This window comes from Chiloscyllium plagiosum, chromosome 38 (genome assembly GCF_004010195.1).
Source record: "Chiloscyllium plagiosum isolate BGI_BamShark_2017 chromosome 38, ASM401019v2, whole genome shotgun sequence".
In the NCBI taxonomy this organism is placed as follows: domain Eukaryota; kingdom Metazoa; phylum Chordata; class Chondrichthyes; order Orectolobiformes; family Hemiscylliidae; genus Chiloscyllium; species Chiloscyllium plagiosum.
The window spans coordinates 484,268-508,416 of NC_057747.1; the positions used below are offsets into that span (position 1 = coordinate 484,268).

A 24,149-nucleotide genomic window follows, 5' to 3' on the forward strand; every position below is an offset into this window, starting at 1 on the left:
GCATGGATAGGAAGAATATCCAAGGTGTTTTTCCCCAGGGTGGGGGTGTCCAAAAATAGAGAGCATAGGTTTAAGTGTTGAGAGTGTGATGTTGGAAATGCACGGCAGGTCAGGCAGCACCCGAGGAGTAGGAGAGTCGTTTTGGGCAAAAGCCCTTCATCAGGAATGATGGCATAGGTTTAAGGTGAGAGGGGAAAGATATGAAAAGGATTCGAGGGGCAACTTTTTCATGCAGTGGGTGGTGAGTGTACGGAATGAGCTGCCAGATGAGGTGATAGAGACTACTACAATTATACCCTTTGAAAGACATCTGGGGGGTGGCTACATGAATAGGAAGGGTTTAGCGGATATGGACAAATTGTTGCCAAATCAGTTCAGGATATCTAGTTAATGCGCCGAGTTGGACCGAAAGGTCTGTTTCCATGCAGTATAACTCCATGACTCTAACTGGGGGCATTGTGTGATGATACACTAGCATTTCAGACAGATTTGGAGAGAAATTTCTTCATCCTGTGAAGAATCTTTGGAATGTTCTACCTAGAAGACTGTGGCTGGTCCATTATTGATTATATTCCAGACAAAGATTGAATGATCTTGGTTCAAGGGGACTCCTGTCCTCTTTATTATGTTTCTTCTATATGCTAGCAGCATATTTACATCAAAGGAGAACAAACCTGGGGCTAACTGATAGTGTGCAGCATTTGTATTCTCACATGAGTGTCACAAAATTCCCATGTTACTTATGTGTAACTTAGTGAACAATTAAGTAATACTTACGACAATTTCTTGACTTCCTTTTCATTTCTAATATTTACCACTGAGTCCATTTACTTCCTATCTGGTCTAACTACAAGTTGCATCATATCACTGACTAGCTGAACAGGTGAAAATCTCCAATCTGTTCCAGGTTGCCTAACTACCTGCCCAATTATTTGAGCCTACCTGTTACTCAACTGCCCCTGCTGTTTGTTTTTGTTTTGTTGTGGAAGGACACATTATGTTGAAATTTTGTGTCTTGCATACATTACGGTAATTTGCAAGAAATATTAATGCCAACAGAAAATAACTATTCTGTACAAGAGGAGTTTGCTGATTGGTGGCATGTGGACTCTAATTAGTAGCAGTGTTGCCATGACAAATGTGCCAATTAGATAATGAATAGTGATTAGTTGCTACATTTTATTTAAATTTTGAATGGGACTTGCACTCTTTGAATGGGACTTGCACTCTTTGATTATTTAGCAAATGCTGTCTAATTGTGGAATCACCTCATATTGGACACTATTTTGACTTTTGCAAGCAAAGGCTGGTTGGGGACAGTCAGTGCACTTATGTACATGGTTTACTTAAGTATTTCTTGTCAATTTACTAGAAAATCAAAAGTTTCAACATAATATGTCTTTATTTAGTATTACTGTGATTATGTACCACCGTATGACTATTGCTGTTTGTAGTGATTAAAGTTTGCAACTGATTGGCTGGTTCATGTTTGCAACTTATTCTCTTGAAAAGAAAAAATGGTTCCGGCCCAGAAGGTTGTTGAAATGCTGGTGAATAAACCTTAAAGTTAGTGAATATAAAAAAAATGGAAATATGCAGTACGACAGGAGAGAAACAGTTAAATTTTCAGCCTGATGCTTCTTCTTCAGAACTCTGAATTCTCCTTTTCTCTGCATAGATGCTTGTGAGCTATCTTTGATGTTTTCCTGCAAATAATAAGTAATTCGTGAGTCGAAGAGCAAATTCAGAAATTAATGGAAAAGTTCAACAGGTCTGGCAGCATCTGTGGAGAGAAATCAGCATTGACATTTCGGTTCCAGTGGCCCTTCCTCAGAACACACTTCATCTTCTGGTAAAACTGGACCATGCCAAATCCAATGATCTGGCTGTCCTTTGTCAAGGCAGTTCACTAACTCAGGATTGTCCTCAAAACGATCATCCTGTTCAACCTGTCCTTCATCCCAGGAATGAGTAAAATGAACCTACTCTGATCTGCTCAAAAAAATTATATCCTTATGTAAATAAGAACAAATTGTAGCTAGTACACCAGCTGTGGTCTCACAAAGTACTTGAACAACTGCAATAAAACCTACCTACTCTTATATTCCATTCCACATGCAAGAAACGGCAACAGTCCACTTGCCTTCTTAATTACTTGTGTATTAACTTTTTGTGACTTGTAAGCCAGGAAGCCCTCACCTGTCTAAACTTCAGAGATCTGCAGTCTCTCTCCATTGAACAAAAGTACTGCTCTTCTGATATTTCTACCAAAGTAGAAACGTTCCTACGTTCCCATATTATACTGCATCTGGCACTTTTTCATCCACTCATTCAACCTATCCATATCTCTTTGCAGACTCTGTACTTCCTCTTGGTATCTTACCCACCTTGGGTCATCAGCAAACTTAGCTGCCGTACACTCACTCCCCACATCCAGATCATTGTTATAGATTGTGAAAAACTAAGGCCCCAGCACTGATTGAAATAATTCCGCAAAGGTCAGTATCCCTTCACCAAGTCACCCTTTATTTACACATGCATTGTGCATTTCACTGACCCAGCTATAGAACAGTACAGCACAGAACAGGCCCTTCAGCCCATGATGTTGTGCCGACCACTTAACTATCTCAGAACCGGCTCCGAGAGTGAATGGAACCCTGACAGTCTGGGTTTTTTTTCTTTTTTTCATTTTCTTTTCATTTTCTTTTTTTAAACCCCCACACTACCGCCTAACTGCAGTAACAATCTGTTTATATCCGTCAGTCAGGACTCCCTGATTTGACCAGGTTAACAGCCTCATTCTGGGAATTCATATTCTGTGAGGTCCACCTGGCTGACCTCGTTCTAATCACTACATCCCTCCTGTTCTTTTTCCTATAGCTTTTTCCTTGGGGCATTTTTGCACCAGTTCCGGTTCCTCCTACTCTACCTCGGATACTGGCGTTGTTGCCTGGAGTGTCTCAGCCGAAGTTCATTTTCAGGCGGTAGCAACGTCAAGGCTGCTACATCTGCTGTGTCCATCTCATCTTCCATTTCTTCGATGCTAGGTAGAGGAGGTGAACCCAAGTGTTCTGACAGGATGTTCCTAGGGGCCAGATGTGTTCTGCTCCTGTCCCATTTGTGGGGTTGCAGCTTTTATTTAATCCATCTGCTTTTTCATCATCATCTCTCCTACCCAAACATTGAACATTATGGAACCTAACCTTGTGTTGACAATGCCTATTATCCATACAGGGCCATTTCTGCAGTTTTGATGTTAAACTTTGTCCCCTGAAGTAAACTGTCTCTCTCACTTTGAGGAATCTGCTGGGAAGTGGTCATTGTCTATGACCAGCACCTCCAGGAATCCGTGTACTACAAAAGTTGCTCGCAATTTTTCAGTTGTTGTCCCCTTTTTTTAATTTATTCAGTTATGGGATGTGGGCACCACTGGTTCCTAGTTGTCCTTGAAAAAGTGATGGTAAGCTGCCTTCTTGAGCTGCTGCAGTCTACCTGCTGTGCGTTGAGCCGTAATGTCATAAGGGAAGGCATTCTAGGATTGTGACCTCGCGACAGTAGAGGAAATGTGATATATTTCCAAGTCAGGATGGTCAGTGGCTTGGAGGGGAACTGGAGGTGATGGTGTTCCCATGTATCTGCTGCCCTTGTCCTTCCAGATTCAAGTAGGCTTGGGTTTGGAACGTGCTGTCTGAGGATCTTTGGTGAATTTATGAAATGCATCTTTTGGATGGCACACACTTTTGCACATGACACTGACCCAGCTAGCACTGAGCCAGCTCCTGGAGTGAGCAGAGCCCTGACACACCTGTTCTTATTTTTTTCAGAGTCAGTCACCTGAACCAAAGAGATTCTGATCTCCTGTTTATTCCTTTTTTTACCTCCAGTGACGAGATTCGGAATCCCATCTTTTTTTATTGCGTGTGCGTGTGCAGGTGAAGAACAACAAGTGCATAAATCTTTATTCATATTCCACCACCGGGAAGAAGGAAACACTGAAGTGGACAGTGACAAACAACGCCCTTCTCAACAAAGGGTAATGCTGAGTGATCAAAAAAGTGAAAGGGAGAGCAGGGAAGGGGAAATAAAGCACTCCATACACCGCAGTGCCCACCTCTCCCTGAAAACCTTGATAGTGTTGCTAAACACTGCGTGTTCTTTCTCTAGGGAAACCTGGACCCACATATAACTGGGGAAGAGGGGCAGGCAATTAGCCCTAATTACCCCCTACACGGCCCGCTGCTTGGACATCTTTGTGGCCAGCCTGGCCAGGCCCAGGAGCAGACCCACGAGGAGGTCTTCTGACCAACCTACCCCCGTCCACATGAGGTGACCAGTGATCAGGGGTGGGCTGAAGTGTAACCAAAAACATAAAGAAGATCCTGAAGAAAACTAAAAAGGGAGTGCAAATGCCCACACCACATATATACATGGTCCACATTTCCCACAGAACAAGCAGTTGAACTGGGAGTCTGTGAAGCACCGCAATCTGTGGTTGCAGGGGACCGCTGCATGCAGCACCCTTCACCCCAGGTCCCTGAGAGAAAGGGGGAGGACTCCGCATAGAGAGCCCTCCACTGGAGATCCGGACTGCCCATTGGCAACTGGGCATGCTAAGGCGTGTCTGGGCATTGCATAAGGAGAAGAGGTGGATGGTGTGCAACAGCAGTCAATAAATGGCCCACTGTTTTGCATCCCTAAGAAGTCAAAGCTAAAACCCGTGAGGCGGCTCAGGTTGTGTTTTTATTTTAAAAATTTTTTTTCTTCGTTTCTTTTACCCACACTACCGCCTAACTGCGGTAGACTCCCATTTTCTTTTGACAGCCAGGACTCTCTGATTGGACCAGGTTAACATCTCCAATCAGGAAACTCATACTCTATGAGGTCCATCTGGCTGACCTTGATCCAACCACTACCCTGATCCCTGTGGCACTGTCCCTGTTATAGCTTGCCAATCTGAAAAAAGACCCATTTATCTTTACTGCTTTTGCTAGCTAATCAATCCTTTATCCATTCTAGTATGTTGCCCTGACATTGTGAGCTCTTATATTGTATTGTAACCTTTAATGAGGCACCTTATCAAATGCCTTTTGAAAATCCAAGTGCACCATGTTCTCTTTATCTACATGTTCTCTTTATCTACATTATTTATTATTTCCTCAAAAACTTGATCATGTTAGTTAAAGACAATTTCCTTTTCACAAACTATATAGTTTTGTTTGATCACAGTATAATTTTTACAGTATCTCTGCTGACCTCCTAACAAAGGTATTAGATTACTGTTATTTATGTTTTTTTGCCTCCATCCTTTCTTGAATAATGGTGTTACATTTACTTTTTCCAGTCTTTGACCTTTCTGAATCATTATGCCAAATATCACGTCTCAAATTACTCATATCTTCTTTTGTTTTATGACATAAATCAAAGTTTTATTTGAGTCATTTATCATAAACTGCTTCCTCTGTCTCACTGAGGAACCTCCTCAATAAATGGACCACTCACTCAGTGAAATATTGTTTTCTGTAATTAGTTTTACATTTACCCCTTTCAGTGCAGGCATGTCATGTACTTCTACTGTTCTAAACAAGATGAAATAGTTCATTGTGGTTACTGTTATTTAGCCCCTCCAATGCTAAAGGCAGCAAACATATAAATCCTGAGCAAACTTGATACTGAAAGGAATTTCCCCTTGTGAAACAGATACAGTTTTAAGAGATATTAAGAGTAAAAGGTCTTACTTTTAAGACAGAAATAATAATTTTGCTTTTGTTAGTGGTCATGCATCTGTGGAATTCTCTTCTACTGTGAGGCAAGATCATTGAATATTTGTAAGGCTGAGTTGGATAGATTATTGATGGACAAGACAGGGCGGGCAGAAAAAGAGCTGAAAATATGTTGCTGGAAAAGCGCAGCAGGTCAGGCAGCATCCAGGGAACAGGAAAATCGACGTTTCGGGCATAAGCCCTTCTTCAGGAGTTGAGGTCAGAGTCAGATTAACCATGATTTTCTCAAATGATGGACCAGGAATAAGATGTCAAATGACCTACTCCTGCTCTTAATTCATATTTTTGTATAACTTTATGAATAATCTATCATTTAAAATAATTTTGCAGTAATGTATTGGCTAATTGGATAGGATTATTACTGTTAAAAGTATTTTATTTTTTATCTGACAGAATTTTGGGGAAACAAATAGTCCCTCCTGCTGATGAAGCATATTGTTGGTATCCTGGTCCAGAAAATGTTGCTACTCCATTGCCAACTTTCAGTTCAAGCTCTGAAGGAGATGTGACTGAGTAAGTATCAGCCAGGAATAATATTATAACATCAAAGGAGATGAGTCTAATTAGAAGAGAGTCAGGACTGAGGGGCATGAAAGGAAACTCACGCTATGGTCCAACATGAAGGTTAGTCAATATGGGACCCAAGTGGGGAGAGACAACAAGAGGCCATGGGGTCTAATGAGGGCTGTATTGGCAAGGGATTGAAAGTACTTAAAAGAAACGTGAGAATATTCTGAAGTATGGGAGACTTCAATGATGTTGATATACTGGAGAAGTTGAGGCTATTCTCATTGAAGAGAAGAAGTTGGAAGGTGATTTTATAGCTGTCTTCAAAATTCTGCGAATTGAAGGGAGAGTAGATGGGAAAAATCTATTCCATGGGTGGAAAAGTTAAGAATTAGAAGACACCAAATTAACATAATTGGCAAAAGAACCAAGAGTGAAATGATGCAGCAAGTGGTTAGGTTTTAGGAGACACTATCTGAGGGTGTGGTTGAGGCAGATTCAGTTGTGACTTTGGAAACTTGACCGTGAAAGAGACAAGGAAAATCAGTGGATGAATGGAACTAGTTGAGTTACTATTGCAGGGAACAGAATGAGCTGAATGGCTTTCTTCTAACTTTTAACAACTGTACGAATGAATGAAATGAGTAATTAATGTATTACATTTAGAAGGTTTTCAGAATGCATGTAATAAATTTCAATGTAATGGCATACACTAATTAATTGGATTTATTCTGAGACCAGAAGAAGAAAGAACAAGAGTAGGCCATTTGGCCCTTAGATCTACTCTGCTGGATAATGAGATCATGGCTGATCTGATAATAATCAACTTGACATTCCTGCCTTTTCCCTATAACCATAGTTTCTCTTGGTGATTTTCAAAATTCTTCTATCTTATCTTTGAATATCCTTAACAACCCTCTTGGTAAAGAATTCCATAGATTGATTACCAACTGAGTGAAGAAATTCCTGACCTAATTAGGTGACCCCTTGTATTGACATTATGCTTTTTGGCCTTAGACTGTTCTCCCAAAGGGAAAACCTTTCTGCATACACCCTATCAGGTCCGCTAAGAATCTTACACATTTCAACAAGGTTGCCATATTCTTCTAAACTCCAGTGAATACAGGACCAAACTACTCAATCTCTCTTATAAAAGAAATTCCTACCCAGTCTCAACCTGGTGAATGTTTCTTGACTGTCTTCAATGTTAGCATATCTTTCAATGATGAGGGGATCAGTATTTTAGGTGTCTAGCGAGTGGCTATGTACTTACAGAGTTGTAGAGATGTACAGCACGGAAACAGACCTTGCGGCCCAACTCCTCCATGCCAACCAGATATCTTAACCTATCATGGTCCCATTTGCCTCTAAACCCTTCCTATTCATATACCCACCCATACACCTTTAAAATGCTGTAATAATACCAGCCACCACCACTTCCTATGGCAGCTCATTCCATACATGTCCCACCCTCTGCATGAAAAAGCTTCCCCTTGGGTCCCTTTTATGTCTTTCCTGTCTCACCCTTTAGTTCTGGATTCCCCCACCCCAGGGAAAAGACCTTGTCTATTCACCCTATCCATGTCCCTCATGATTTTATAAACCTCTGCAAGGTCACCCCTCAGCCTCCAACGCTCCAGCTAAAACAGCCCCAACCTATTTAGCCTCCCCTATATTTCAAATCTTCCAATCCTGGCAACATCCTTGTAAATCTTTTCTGAACCCTTTCAAGTTTCACAGCATCCTTCTGATAGGAAGGAGACCAGAATTGCACGCAATATTCCAAAAGTGACCTAACCAATACCCTGTACAGCCACAACATGACGTCCCAATTCATATACTCAATACTGTGATCAGTAAAGGAAAGCATACCAAACGCCTTTTTCATGATCGTATCTATCTGCGACTCTACTTTCAAGGAAATATAAACCTACACTCCAAGGTCTCTTTGTTCAGCAACACTTCTCAGGACCTAACCAGTAAGTGTAGAAGTCCTGCTCTGCTTTTCCAAAATGCAGCACTTCACATTTATCTAAACTAAATTCCATCTGTCACTTCTCAACCCATTGGCCCATCTGATCTAGATCCCATTGTACTTCGAGGTACTTTCTTTGCTGTCCACTACGCCTCCAATTTTGATGTCATCTGCAAACTTATTAACTATACCTCCCACGTTCGCATCCAAATCATTTATATAAATTATGAACGTAGTGGACCCAACACCAATCCTCATGACACATCACTCGTTCACAGGCCTCCAGTCTGAAAAGCAACCCTCCACCACCACCTTTGAACCGGTTTTGTGTCCAAGTGGCTAGTTCTCCCTGTATTCCATGAGATCCACCCTTGCTAATCAGTCTCCCATGAGGAACCTTGTCGACTGCCTGACTGAAGTCCTCATAGATCACGTCCGTAGCTCTGCCCTTATCAATCCTCTTTGTTACTTCTTCAAAAACCAAACCAAGTTTATGAGACATGATTTCCCACACACAAAGCCATGCTGACTATCCGTAATCAGTCCTTGCCTTTCCAAATACATGTAAATCTTGTCCCTCAGGATTCCTTCCAACAACTTGCCCACCACTGATGTCAGGTCACTGGTTTATAGTTTCCTGGCTAGTCCTTACCACCTTTCTTAAATAATGGCACAACATTAGCCAACCTCCAGTCTGACCTGTAACGATTGATGATATAAATATCTCAGCAAGGGGCCCAGCAATCACTTCCCTAGTTTCCCACAGGGTACACCTGAACAGGTCCTTTGGATTTATCCAGTTCTATGCATTTCAATACATCCAGCATCTCCTCTTCTGTAATATGGACATTTTTCAAGATGTCACCATCTATTTCCTCTCATTCTATATCTTCTGTATCCTTCCTCACAGTAAACACTGATGCAAAATGCTCATTTAGTATCTCGCCCATCTCCTGCGACTCCACACATAGGCTGCCTTTTTGATCTTTGAGGGGCCCTATTCTCTCCCTAGTTACCCTTTTTTCTTTAATTTATTTATAAAAATCCTTTGCTTTCTCCTTAACTCTATTTACCAAAGCTATCTCATGTCCCCTTTTTGTCCTCCTGATTTCCCTCTTAAGTATACTCCTACTGCCTTTATACTCTTAAGGATTCACTCGATCTCTCCTGTCTGTACCTGACATGCGTTTCCTTCTTTATCTTAACCGAAACCGTCATTTCTCTAAGTTCTAATGTAATAGGGAATGTGATAGGGACTGTCTAGTCAGAGGCACAGACAGATGTTTCTGCAGCTAGCAGTAAAAAATCAGAATGGTGTGTTGCCCCGGTGCCAGGATCAAGGATATCTCAGAGAAGGTGTAGAATGTTCTTGAAGGGGAGAGGGACGATATCGGAACCAACGACATAGGAAGGGAAAAGGATGTGATTCTGAAGGGCGAATATAGAAAATTAGGCAGGTATTTAAAAATGAAGTCCTCAAGGGTAGTAACATCTGGATTACTCCTGGTGCTACAAGCTAGTGAGGGTAGGGAGCTGGTGCAGGCGAGAAGGGTTCACATTTTTGGATCATTGGAATCTCTTCCGGGGTAGACGTGACCGGTACAAGAAGGACGGATTGCACCTGAATTGAAAGGGGACTTATGTTATGGCAGGAAGATTTGTTAGAGCTGCCCAGGAGGATTTAAACTAGTAACGTGGGACCCAGGAAAATAGTGAGGAAAGAGATCAATCTGAGACTGGTACAGTTGGGAAAGAGAGCAAGTTAAACAGTCAGGGCAGGCAGGACCAAATCAGAGAACAAGGTAGGACTGATGAATTTAACAGCATTTACTTCAATGCAAGAGCCCTAACAGGGAATGCAGATGAACTCAGGGCATGGTTAGCAACATGGGACTCAATAATATATCAATTTCAGAAACGTGGGTCAGCGATGGACAGGACTAGCAGCTTAATGTTCCAGGGTACAAATGGTACAAGAAGGATAGAAAGGGAGGCAAGAGACGAGGCGTTTTTGATAAGAGACAACACTACTACTGTACTTAGGGAGGGTATTCCTGGGAATACATCCAGGGAAACTATTTGGGTGGAACTGAGAAATAAGAAATTACCGTATTCGGATTGTTTTATAGATGCCCTAATAGTCAGCAGAAAATTGAGAAACAGATTTGTAAGGAGATTTCAGTTATCTGTAAGAATAATAGGGTAGTTATGGTAAGGGATTTTAACTTTCCAAACATAGACTGGGACTGCCAGGGTTAAGGGTTTAGACAGAGAGCAATTTGTTAAGTGTCTACAAGAACATTTTCTGATTCAGTATGTGAATGTTCCTAGGAGAGAAGGTACAAAACTTGACCTACTCTTGGGTAATAAGGCAGGGAAGGCGACTGAGTTGTCAGTGAAGGAACATTTTGGGGCCAGTGACCATAATTCTATCATTTTCAAAGTAGTGATGGAAAAGGATAGACCGGATGTAAAAGTTAAAGTTCTAAATTAGAGGAAGGCTAATTTTGACAATATTAGGCAAGAAATTTCAAAAGCTGATTGAGGGCAGATGTACACATGCAAAGGGATGGCCAGAAAATGGAAACCCTTCACAAGAGTGCAGACACAGTATATTCCTGTTAAGGTGAAAGGAAAAGCTCATCGGTGTAGGGAATGCTGGATGACCTCTCGAAAAACTTCACTATTTTTATGCTCCATTCCTTCTGAAGTAAAGGCCGACATCCCATTTGCCATTGCAAGAACTTGTCTACCAGCTTTTTGTGATTTATGCACAAGGACTTTCAAATCCTACTGTGCTGTCCTTACCTGCAACCTTCCCCATTCAAATAATCTCCAGCTCCTCTATTCTTTGCAAAAGTGCATAACTTCTTATTTTTCTTGTAAAAGTAGGGTATTTTCTTCTGGACAGAGAACGTAAAGGGGGATCTAGCAGAGAACAAATATTGAAAGATGAGATTAATGGTCGAAGTATGTAAAAGACTGATGATTATCAATTGATCATTGTTTACCCTCAGGAGGGGTTAAAACCCTAAGATGGTTTAAGATGAAACTGGATAAGTGCTTCAACAAAAGGGGAAAACAACAGACTATTGAATTAAAGTAAAGATGCCAAAGTCCCAGAGGACCGTAGTCCTGCTCTGTCATCCGAGAATGATTGGTTGTGGTTTAACCTGAGGATAACCACATCTCAGACATGCGAGCAGGTTGAGAAGGAAAACTTCTCATAATAACTTCAGCTGGTGGGGAAATTGAAACTAAACTGTTGGCATTACTGTGTTACCAGCCATCCAGCCAACCAAGCTAACTGACCTCTTGATTTGAATTAGAGTAACCTTAGTGATGTCACCTTAGTGATGGCAGAGTACCCTGTACAAATCAAAAGGCTCTCATGTACACCCTAATAAATACAATCAATGACATGATCAAAATTTAACCTTTCTCAAATACATTCATGTAACTAGTGCAAGATCATCCTTGTGCTCTTATAACCAAGTTCTATCCTACTTTTGCCAATAGCAGGTACATGTCCAAAGGAGCTTATGACAAGCAGGAATTTTGGTTCATTTATCTGCTTCCCCAAGATTGGGTAGTTCAGGCCAATGACAACAACTGAAAGATCATCCTGTTCGCAGCCAGCTAATTGTACCAGTATTCAAGAAAAGTTGTAGAAATATACACACAGGAAAATACAGGCCGGTGAATCTCATATCTGTGGAAGAGAAATTATTGGAAAAAGTACTGAGGGACAAAGTTAATCTCCACAGGGAGATACTGAGATTAACCAAGGATAGTCAGCATGGCTTTGTCAGGGGAAGATCATGTCTAATAAATCTGATTTAATTTCTTGAAGAGGTAAGAAGTTTGCCTCAGAATACAATGGGATCTTGATCAGATGGATCAATGCGCTGAGGAGTGGCAGATGAAGTTAAATTTAGATAAGTGTAAGGTACGGCATTTTGGAAAGGCAAATCAGAGCAGGATTTATACACTTAATGATTGGGAAGTGTTGCTAAACAAAGAGACCTTGGAGTGCATGTTCATAGTTCCTTGAAAGTGCAGTCCCAGGTAGATAGGATAGTGAAGAAGGTGTTTGGTATGCTTTCCTTTATTGGACAGAGCATTGAGTATAGGAGTTGGGAGGACATGTTGTAGTTATACAGGACTTTGGTTAGGCCACTTTTGGAACATTGTGTGCAATTTTGGTCTCCGGCAAATCGGACTAAATTAGGTTAGGATATCTGGTCGGCATGGACGAGTTGGACCAAAGGTTCTGTTTCCGTGCTGTACATCTCTATGACTCTATGATGATAAGGATAATGAGGTTGATGTGGTCTATTGGACCTCAGAAGGCTTTGACTTGGTCTGATATGGCAGACTATTGAAGAAGCTTAGGAATTCATAGGATCCAGAGCAGTTTGTCTTAGTGCCAGGATACAATGGGTGATGGCTGAAGGGTGTTTTTGTAACTGACAGCTGTGTCTGGTGGTGTACCACAGGCTTTGTTGCTGGGTCGCTTCTTGTTTGTAACGTACATTAATGATCACTATGTTAGTACTGAGGAGGAAGGAGGAAAGGAGGAGGATGATAGACTGACAGGATGATATCAATGACTGAACAGTATGAAATCAAATCAAATCCTGAACAGGGCAAGGGAGTGTGCATGGAATAACCAGACCTTCAGAACTCGAGAAGTTCACAGGGACCTTGATGCCCATACATCCTTGAAGGCAATAGGACAGGTCAACAAAGTGATTAAGAAGGCATATGGTATGCTTGCCTTTATTAGTCAAGGCATTGTAAATAATAGCAAGGAGGTAATCATAGAAATCATGGATTCCCTACAGTGTGGAAACAGGCCATTTGGCCCAACAAGTCAACACTAACCCTTCAAAGAATATCCCACCTAGCCCCATTCCTCTACCCTATTGCTGTACATTTCTCATGGCTAATGCACCTAACTACACATCTCTGAACATGATTGGCAATTTAGCATGACCAATTCAGCTAACCTGCGCAACTTTGAACTATGGGAGGAAACCGGAACACCCCGAGGATACCCATGCAGACACAGGGAGAATGTGCAAACTCCACACAGACAGTCACCCAAGGCCAGAATTGAACCTGGGTCTCTGGTGCTGTGAGGCAGCAGTGCTAACCACTATATAACATTGATGAGACTACAGCTGGATTGCCACACTGTAGGAAAGTTGTGATTATAACATAGAGGGTGCAAAGGAGATTCATAAGCATGTTCCCTGGCCTGGAGCGATTCAGCTATGAAGAGAGACTGGAATAGAACAAAATGGGATCCCTACAATGTGGAAAGAGGCCATTCGGCCCATTGAATCCACAACAACCCTCTGAAGAGCATCCCACATCCAATCCTGACCATGTAACTCCACATTTCCCATGGCTAACCCATCTGACCTGCACATCCCTGGACACTATGGACAATTTAATATGGACAATCCACCTTACCTGCACATCTTTGGACTGTGGGAGGAAACTGGAGTAGCTAGATGAAACCCATGCAGACACAGGGAGGATGTGTAAACTCCAGTCACCCAAGGGTGGAATCAAAACCAGGTTCCTGGCGCTTTGAGGCAGCAGTGCTACCACTGAGCCACCATGCCATGAGATAGATTATGGTAGTTTTCCTTAGAAGAGAACATAGAACATAGAACATAGAACAATACAGCACAGAACAGGCCCTTCGGCCCACGATGTTGTGCCGAACTTCTAACCTAGATTAAGTACCCATCCATGTACCTATCCAAATGCCGCTTAAAGGTCGCCAATGATTCCGACTCTACCACTCCCACGGGCAGCGCATTCCATGCCCCCACCACTCTCTGGGTAAAGAACCCATCCCTGACATCTCCCCTATACCTTCCACCCTTCACCTTAAATTTATGTCCCCTTGTAACACTCTGTTGTACCCGGGGAAAAAGTCTCTGACTGTCTACTCTATCTATTCCCCTGATCATCTTATAAACCTCTATCAAGTCACCCCTCATCCTTCGCCGTTCCAACGAGAAAAGGCCGAGAACTCTCAACCTATCCTCGTACGACTTCCTCTCCATTCCAGGCAACATCCTGGTAAACCTTCTCTGCACCCTCTCCAAAGCTTCCACATCCTTCCTGTAATGCGGTGACCAGAACTGCACGCAATACTCCAAAGTGCGGCCGCACCAGAGTTTTAGAACATAGAACATAGAACAATACAGCAAAGAACAGGCCCTTCGGCCCACGATGTTGTGCCGAACTTCTAACCTAAATTAAGTACCCATCCATGTACCTATCCAAATGCCGCTTAAAGGTCGCCAATGATTCCGACTCTACCACAAACAGCAGAGGACCCAGAACTGATCCCTGCGGAACTCCACTTGTAACTGGGCTCCAGGCTGAATATTTACCATCTACCACCACTCTCTGCCTTCGACCGGTTAGCCAGTTTTCTATCCAATTGGCCAAATTTCCCTCTATCCCATGCCTCCTGACTTTCCGCATAAGAAAGAAGCTAGGCAGGGATCTGATTGAGGTGTGCAATATTATGAGGGGCACAGATATTGAATTGAATTAGCTTTATTTTCGCATAAGGTGGGCAGGGAGAAACTTTCCCTTTAGTAGAGGGTCAATAACTAGACAGACACAATTTTAGACGAAGGGAATTGAACGTTTTTTTTCACCCAGAGGAACTCACTGCCTAATAAAGCTGATAGAGGTGGGAGCCATTGCAACATTTAAGTACATAGAACATAGAAGAACATAGAACATAGAAGAAGTAGTATTTAGATGGGCACTTGAAACGCCGTAACATACAAGGCTATGAACCAAATGCTGAAAAATAGATTGCAATAGATAGATGTTTGATATGGGCGGCATGGTGGTTCAGTGGTTAGCACTGTTGCCTCACAGCACCGAGGTCCCAGGTTCGATTCCAGCCTCAGGTGACTGTCTGTGTGGAGTTTGCACATTCTCCCCGTGTCTGTATGGATTTCCACCAGGTGCTCTGGTTTCCTCCCACAGTCCAAAGATGTGCAGGCCAGGTGAATTGGCCATGCTAAATTACCCATAGTGCTTGGTGCGTTAGTCAGGGGGAAATGGGTCTGGGTGGGTTACACTTTGGAGGGTTGGTGTGGACTTGTTAGGCCGAAGGTCCTGTTTCCACACTGTATGGAATCTAAACTAGCATGGACATAATGGCCAATGGGCCCTTCTCCTTGTTGTAAAAATTCTATGACCTAAAAATTCTGCCCTAGAAGCTTCCCAATAAGCTAATTAGTTGGCTTAGCTGATTGTTGGAGAGGAAAGCAAGCAATATTTTATCTATCACACATTTCCCCATGTTTTTAACTGTTTCTACTTTTTAACAGCCTAGATTTATCTTTTCTTTCAGACTTTGTGTTCTTGGTAAAAAAGTGACCATCTCGGATCTTTCTCAATGCAAAGATGGTGACTTTATGCAGAAGATTGCCACATTTCCTGGGGAAGAACATGAAGAGGCTGAGAATGGTGTGATTATTGCTGAAGGCATTGTTGAGGAATACCTCGTAGTTGACCGCCGAGAGCTGTTAGTATCATGAAAACACTATTCTTGTTTAATGACTTCTAGGATCATCACTAACAAAACATTTGCTGTTCAGTGTTTTCAGCTAAAGCTTAATCCAGACTCCTGGTTACCAGCAGCACTTCTGATGAAAGTTGGGGCTCACTCTTCCACCTCTTCAACAACAGCTCCAACTTGTAATTATGAGCAAACTTAATGTAGTGGAACATACCATTACAGAGGAGTTGAGCAGTCTTTTCAGTCATAAGGTGCCAAGAGTCTAGAACTCACTACCTTAAAGGGTGGTTGCAGCAGAAGTTCTTGCTGCATATAAAATGTACTTGTATCTGCTGATGAAAAGCTGTAATCTACAAGATGACAGAAAAAGAGATGGAAACTGAAATTTAGGCAAGATGGCTACTTTTTGGCACGTAGATATACTAAACCAAATAAAAATCGAAAGAACTGTGGATGCTGTCAATCAGAGACAAAAGTAGAAAATACTGGAAAAGCTCAGCAGGTCTGGTAGCATATGTGGAGAGAAATCAGAGTGAACATTTTGGGTTGAGTAACCCTTCTTCAGAACTCAATATAGTAAGCTAAATACATTAAATTTTATGTTTAAAAGTGTACATCTTTAAATTAGGTTTCTTGTATCAAACACTTGAACTCATCCAAATTCTGTTCATATACATTCTCTGTTCATATACATAGAACATTATGGTGCAGTACAGGCCCTTTGGCCCTCGATGTTGCACCGCCCTGTGAAACTAATCTGAAGCCTATCTCAACTACACTATACCATTCTTGTCCATATGCCTATCCAATGGCCATTTAAATGTCTGTAAAGTTGGTGAGTCTACAACTGTTGCAGTTAGTGCATTCCATGCCCCTACTACCCATTGAGTAAAGAAACTACTTCTGACATCTTGTCCGATATCTATCACCTCACAATTTGAAGCTATGTCCCCTCATGCTAGCCATCACCATCCTAGGAAAAAGGGTGTCACTGTCCACCGATCTAACCCTATGATTATCTTATATGTCTCACTTAAGCCACCTCTCAACCATCATCACTCTAACAAAAACACCCTCAAGTCCCTCAACCTTTCCTCATTAGATAGTCCCTCCATACCAGGCAACATCTCAGTAAATTTCCTCTGAATCCTTTCCAAAGCTTCCACATCCTTCCGATAATGCGGTGACCAGAACTGCACGCAATAATCCAAGTACAGCTGTACAAGACTTTTGTACAGCTGCAGCATGACCTCATGGTTCCGAAACTCAATCTCTCTATTAACAAACGCTAACACACCTTCTTAACAGGCCTATCAACCTGGATGGCAACTTTGGGGGATCTATGTACATGGACACCAATATCTGTCTGCTCATCTACAATGCCAAGAATCTTACCATTAGCCCAGTACTCTGTATTCCTGTTGCTCCTTCCAAAGTGAATCACCTCACACTTTTCTGCATTAAACTCCATTTGCCAGCTCTCAGCCCAGATCTGCAGCATATCTGCGTCCCTCTGTAACCTACAACATCCTTTGACACTATCCACAGCTGTACTGACCTTAGTGTCGTCCGCAAATTTACTAACCCATCCTTCTACGCCCTCATCCAGGTCGTTTATAAAAATGACAAACAGCAGTGGCCCCAAGACAGATCCTTGTGGTACACCATTAGTAACTGAACTCCAGAATGAATATCTCCCATCAACCACCACTTTCAGCTAGCCAATTTCTGATCCAATCCCATACCTCCGTACTTTGTGCAGTAGCCTACCATGGGGAACTTAATCAAACGCCTTACTGAAATCCATATACACCACATCAACTGCTTTACCCTCATCCAACTGTTTGGTCACCCTTTCAAAGAACTCAATAAGGTTTGTGAGACACGAACTACCCTTCAGAAAACCGTGTTGACTATTCCTAAACAACTTATTCCTTTCTAGATTGTTATAAATCCTATCCCTTATAACTTTTCCAACACTTTACCCACAACCAAAGTAAATCTCACTGGTCTATAATTGCCAGGGTTGTCTGTACTCTCCTTGAACAAGAAAACAACATTTGTTATCCTCCAGTCTTCTGGCACTATTTCTGTAGACAATGACGACATAAAGATCAAAGCCAAAGGCTTGGCAATCTCCTCCCTAGCTTCCCAGAGAATTCTCAGTTAAATCCCATCCAGCCCAGGGGACTTATCTATTTTTACACTTGCCAGAACTTCTAACCCCTCCTCCTTGTGAATCTCAATTCCATCTAGTCTAGTAATCTGTTTCTCGGTATTCCACTATCTCCAGGTGGTCAAATGGTTAGGATTTGGCGTTTTCACTGCCGTGGCCCGTGTTCGATTCCTGGTCAGGGAATTGCTATTTTCAAGTATCTTACTGGGAAGCGTTTAAGGGGCAGTATAGTGACTCAGTGGTTAGCACTGCTGCCTCACAGCGCCAGGGACCCAGGTTCGATTTCAGCCTCGGGTGACTATCTGTGTGGAGTTTGCACATTCTCCCCATATCTGCAAGGATTTCCTCCAGTTGCTCTGGTTTCCTCCCATAATCCAATAGATATGTAGGTAGGTGGAATTGGCCATGCTAAATTGCCCATAGTGTTAGGTGCAATAGTCAGGTAAATGTCGGGGAATGGGTCTGGGTGGGTTACTCTTTGGATGGTTGTGTGGACTTGTTGGGCCAAATGGCCTGTTTCCACACTGTAGGTAATTTAATCTAATCGAATCCTCTCCACATGCAGCTTCCCCCTACTGTCCTTGATTGGACCTAATCTTACTCTCGTCATTCTTATATATAGATAGAAAGTTTTAGGGTTTTCCCTGATCCTATCCGCCAAGAACTTCTCATGTCCCCTCCTCCCATGTCCTCCCGCTCTCTTTAAGTCTTTCCTGGCTACTTTATAACTCACAATCGCCATAACTGAGCCTTCACATCTCATCCGAACATAAGCCTTCTTCTTTATCTTGACAAAAGATTCAACTTCCTTGGTAAACCATGGCTCCTGCTCTCGACAACTTCCTCCCTCTCTGACAGGTACATACTTATTAAGGACACACAGTGGCTGTTCCTTGAATACGCTCCACATTTCTATTGTGCCGTTCCCCTGCAGTTTCCTTCCCGAACCTTATTCTTGTCTAATCGCATCATAATTGCCTTTCCCCCAGCAATAATTCTTGCCCTAAGGTATATACCTATCACTTTCCTTCACGAAAGTAAACATAACTGAATTGTGGTCATTATCACCAAAGTGGTCTCCTAGCTCCAAGTCTAACACCTGGCCGTATTCATTACCCAGTACCAAATCTCATGCGGCCTCGCCCCTTGTTGGCTTGTCTACATATTGTGTCAGAAAACCCTCCTGCACAGAATGGACAAACACTGACTAAAGTACTTGAACAATGGTTTTCCCAGTCAATATTTGGGAAGTTGAAGTCCCCCATAGCAACTACCCTGTCACTCTCGCTCCTATCAAGAATCATCTTTTCTATCCTTTCCTCTAAATCTCTGGAACTATTCAGAGGCTTATAGAAAACTCTCAACAGGGTGACCTCTCCTTACCTGTTTCTAACCTCAGCCTATGCTGCCTCAGTTGACAAGTCCTGAAACATCCTTTCTGCCACCATAATACCATCCTTGACTAACAATGCCACACGCACACCTCTCTTATCATCATCTCTGTTCTTACTGAAACATCTAAATCCTGGAACCTGCAACAACCATTCCTGTTCCCGCTCTAAGCACGTATCTGAAATGACCATAACTTAGAAATCCCAGATACTGACCCATGCTGCAAGTTCACCCACCTTATTCCAGATGCTCCTGATGTTGAAGTAGACAGATTTCAAATCAACCTCTTGCTTGCCAGTGCCCTCTTGCGACCCTGAAACCTTATTTCGGACCTCCCTGTTCTCAACCTTGTCTACACTCTAATGACAATTTAGGTTGCCATCCCCCTGGTTAAGCCCACCTGAAGAGCATTAGCAAATCTCCCCCACCCCCAGAATATTGGTACCCCTCAGTTCAGTTGTCGACCATCCTGTTTGTAGAGGTCTCACCTACCCCAGAATGAGCCCTAATTATCCAGATATCCGAAACCTTCCATCCTGCACCATCCCTGTAGCCATGTGTTCAACTCCTCTCTCTCCCTATTCTTCACCTCGCTAGCATGTGGCATGGGCAACAAACCAGAGATAACAACTCTGTTTGTTCTAGCTCTAAGCTTCTGCCCTAGCTCCCTGAATTTCTACCTTAAATCTCCATCTCTCTTCCTACCTACGTCATTGGTGCCTGTGTGGACCACAACTTGAAACTGCTCCCCCTCCCCCACAAGGCTCCCAAAAATGCAATCTGAGATATCACGTACCGTGGCATCTGGAATGCAACACACCAACCTTGAGGCTCTCTTATTCCCACAGAACCTTCTGTCTGTCCCCCTAACTATGGAGTAGTCAAATAGATTCCAGTTAAGTCATAGAGATGTACAGAATGGAAACAGACTCCTCGGTCTAACTGGCCCATGCAAACCAGATATCCAACCCCAATCTATTTCCACCTGCCAGCAACCGGTCCCTATCCCTCCAAACTCTTCCCATTCATATACCTATCCAGATGCCTTTCAAATGCTGCAATTGTACTAGCCTCCACCACTTCCTCTGGCAGCCCATTCTACCATCTGTGTGACAAAGTTGCCCCTTAGGTCTCTTTTGTATCTTTCCCCTCTCACCCTAAATCTATGCCCTCTAGTTCTGGACTCCCCCACCCCAGGAAAAATACCTCATCTATTTATCCTATCCATGCCCCACATGATTTTATAAACCTCTCTAAGCCTCTGACGCTTCAGGGAAAACAGCTCCAGCTTGTTCAACCTCATTAAATAAGACTCAAAATGAAAATCCTATGTGATTTCACAAACTCCTCTATCTCCATTGCTCCCTATACCACTTATCTCACTAATCTAGACACTGATGTGAATGGTTGAGCTAACTTAACTCAGGTGGGGAGGCACTGGTGCAGTGATAATGTAACTGGTCTAATAATCCAGAATTTGGGACCGTCCACCAAAAAGGATCAACATGGTTTTCACCAGATTCCTCATTTCCCCTCATTTCACGATGTGTCAACTGCCCTCTGAAATCAATTAGCGATTGGCAATAAACACTGGTCTGATCAGCAATACCCAAACCCCATGAATGAATCAACAAAAATGTACAGAAATCTAACCCAGATTCTCTTCTTTAGCCTCCAACTTTTCCCACTGAAAACATGGGTATGTGCAGGGGATTATTAGTTTATACAAAAACTAAAGCTATTCTGTAGGATCCAATTCAGTTAACAAAGAGGTGACTGTGATATAATTAGGTGATGTTAGTGGTAGACATTGCTGAATTATTCCAGAACCTAGTCACACTTGTATTGTAGATCCTGATGGTCACTGGGTGTTATGGTAGAAGTCAGGGTAAGTAAATAAAATTGCAGATCTGAGAAAAAAAAACAGAAATTGCTGGAGAAACCCAGCAGGTCTGGCATGATCAGTGAGGAGGAAGCAGATTTGACATTTCGAGACCATGACTCTTCATCTGCACTTCATCAGATGAAGAGTTACTGATCTTGAAACATTAACTCTTCTTTCTCCCCACAGATTTGCTAGATCCAATAAATTTTGTTTTGTACCAGGGTAAGTAATTGTGTTTTTTCTTTGCAATTTCATTTCCATTTTTAAGATTTTGTGTCACATGTCTACACAGGGAAGATGAAAACTATGAGAAGAAATTGGCTCCTACTTTGCAGAGTGAAAGCAGACTGGGGCTACCTCTTGTCTCTCCGAGTCACTGCAGGAGAAATATAATCGTGGCAGAGCTCTTTAATGAGGTGTGGCTGGAATTCCTGGGTTGTATGGAGGAGCTGATCCGGAAGCACTGGGAAGGGCACATTTCAGGTATAAAGGCAACTGAACTAGATATAGACCATTTTGAAAATTGTAACACATAATTAGTTTCAAAATCAGTAGTTCTAATCCATGATATGATGTTGCTCTGTGGAGATTTTGGTGAAACACTAAATCTGGAGATTACTGCTGTTTAAATCACTTTATTTAAGTATTTGAAGGAATTCATAGGTCATGGAGCTGCTAAATGAGACTCAGAGGTGGTCAAAGTCAAGGAAAGGGGCAGAGATCAATCCCTTGCATCCATCTCTGCTTTCAGTTGTCCTAGATTAATGCAAATGGAGGTCCCTCCCAGCCCAGCAGGCAGCTTCATCCGTTACCTAGTCAGGCCACCAGCCACTTTGCCCACCTGCCAGGAATGCAGGTAGTTGAGGAGGTTCATGATAAGGGTATTTAAGCTGGTGAGATGGCAAGGAGGAGAATATCTCTCTACAGTCAACTGGCTAATTACTTTCCTTTCTTAGCACCTCCATGGAAGTAGATTGCACCCCAAGTGTTTCTGATTGATATCCAGGTCAATAACAAGAGGGCATAATTTTAAATGGAAAGGCCGAATGTTTATAAGAGATTTGAGGAAAACCTTTTTCACCCAGAGAGTGTTGGGATCAAGAATGTATTGCCTGGGTAGGGAATTGAGATGGGGAAACCACAAACTTCAAGAAATATTTGGATGAACACTTGAAGTGCCATAATAATCAAGAACATGGATCTCTGATGGGAAAGTAGGGCTAGTGTAGGTAGTAGTATATTTTTGGCAGTGAGCCAAAAGGCCTTTTCAGTATGATTCTATGATCTTTGCTGGAAAATGTGTTGTGTGTGGCACTTTGATAGACTCGTGAATGAATAAAATGTCAGAACTGGTCAGAAATGCTTGGGATGATGAGCAATGCATGTTGAATTAAAACCCAAGAGAGAAGAGGAATATTTAAAATTCAATATCATGAATTTAGGTTTGCTCGCTGAGCTGGAAGGTTCATTTTCAGCTTCCAGCTCAGCAAGCAAATCTACATCCAGAACCTCAACCTGAGCTACAAATCTTCTCAAAACTGGCTAATTCAATGTCATAGATATTTTGTACTAGTAATGACCAGACGCATTCCCTGATAGTTGGTGACCATGTGACATAATTTACTCTTGGAAGTCCAGCAAGAACTCAAGTTTCCTGTCACTAAAGAAACTGAAGTAACTGCTGAGAAGCTGGTATGCTGTCACCAAGTCACCCCTCATTTACACTTGCACAGTACATTGACTTCTACCAGCTGGCTTTGAACAGTCCCTAGAGTGAGGAGACTCTCTGAGACTCCTGTTTATATTTGACAGCCAGAGCTCCCTGATGGCGCAGGTTAATAGCCCCAATCAAGGATCTCATTCTCACCTTTTTGAATCCCTACATTCATCACAATCACCACCAAGTCTGCAATGTCAACCTGTTCTTTTTCTTCTAGCTTCTCCTGGGACATTTTCACCTCGGTCTTGTTCTTCCTACTCTGACTCCTTCATAGGCGGCGTGTGCTGGACCATAGCCCGTCCCTTGCACCTAGAGCATCTTGGACGAAATTCCTGCTCTTCTTGAGGCGGTACCAGTATCAAGATTGTGACGCTGGCTGCATCCATCTTGGACTCTGATGTGTCTTCAATACTAGATGGAAGTGGAAAGCCCACAGTTTCTGACAGTCTTCCTGGCTGTTCTGAGGGGTCAGGTAATTTTTGCTCCTGCCCCATTTATTCAGGACTGCCTCACCTACTCAAATTGTGTGTGTCACAGGGCCTGACCTCATGTTGACCTTGCCTCCTATCTATGCTGGGCCATTTCTGTCCTTTTGACATCAAACTTTGTCCTCTGGAGTCAGTTGTCTCACTCAAAGGAGGCATGTTGCTGAAATTAGCATTCCTGATGCTCAAAGTTTGTGAGAAGATTTGTAGCTCGGGTGCTCGCTGTTGTGGTTCTGTTCGCCGAGCTGGGAATTTGTGTTGCAGACATTTCGTCCCCTGTCTAAGTGACATCCTCAGTGCTTGGGAGCCTCCTGTGAAGCGCTTCTGTGATCTTTCCTCCAGCATTTTTAGTGGTTTGTCTCTGCCGCTTCCGGTTGTCAGTTCCAGCTGTCCGCTGCAGTGGCCGGTATATTGGTTTCAGGTCGATGTGTTTGTTGATAGAATCTGTGGATGAGTGCGATGCCTCTAGGAATTCCCTGGCTGTTCTCTGTTTGGCTTGACCTATAATAGTAGTGTTGTCCCAGTCGAACTCATGTTGCTTGTCATCTGCGTGTGTGGCTACTAAGTCTTACCGCAAATTCAACCCAAACTCTGGGTCAGATATGTAGATGACACCTTTGTAATCGTTAAAAACACAGAAATAGAAAACACACACCGGA

At 42.6% G+C, this 24,149-nt stretch overlaps 1 protein-coding gene across 2 annotated transcripts in view; it reads left to right on the forward strand.

The window, feature by feature from the left end:
- LOC122541738 (primary cilium assembly protein FAM149B1-like) overlaps positions 1 to 24,149 on the forward strand; it is a 203,105-nt gene that overhangs the window by 26,498 nt on the left and 152,458 nt on the right. For both annotated transcript variants that reach the window (XM_043678630.1, XM_043678629.1), the window contains exons 5-7: positions 6,174 to 6,293; positions 15,665 to 15,838; positions 21,578 to 21,768. In XM_043678630.1, coding sequence (XP_043534565.1) covers positions 6,174 to 6,293; positions 15,665 to 15,838; positions 21,578 to 21,768 — 485 coding nt within the window. The remainder of the gene's footprint in view (positions 1 to 6,173; positions 6,294 to 15,664; positions 15,839 to 21,577; positions 21,769 to 24,149) is intronic.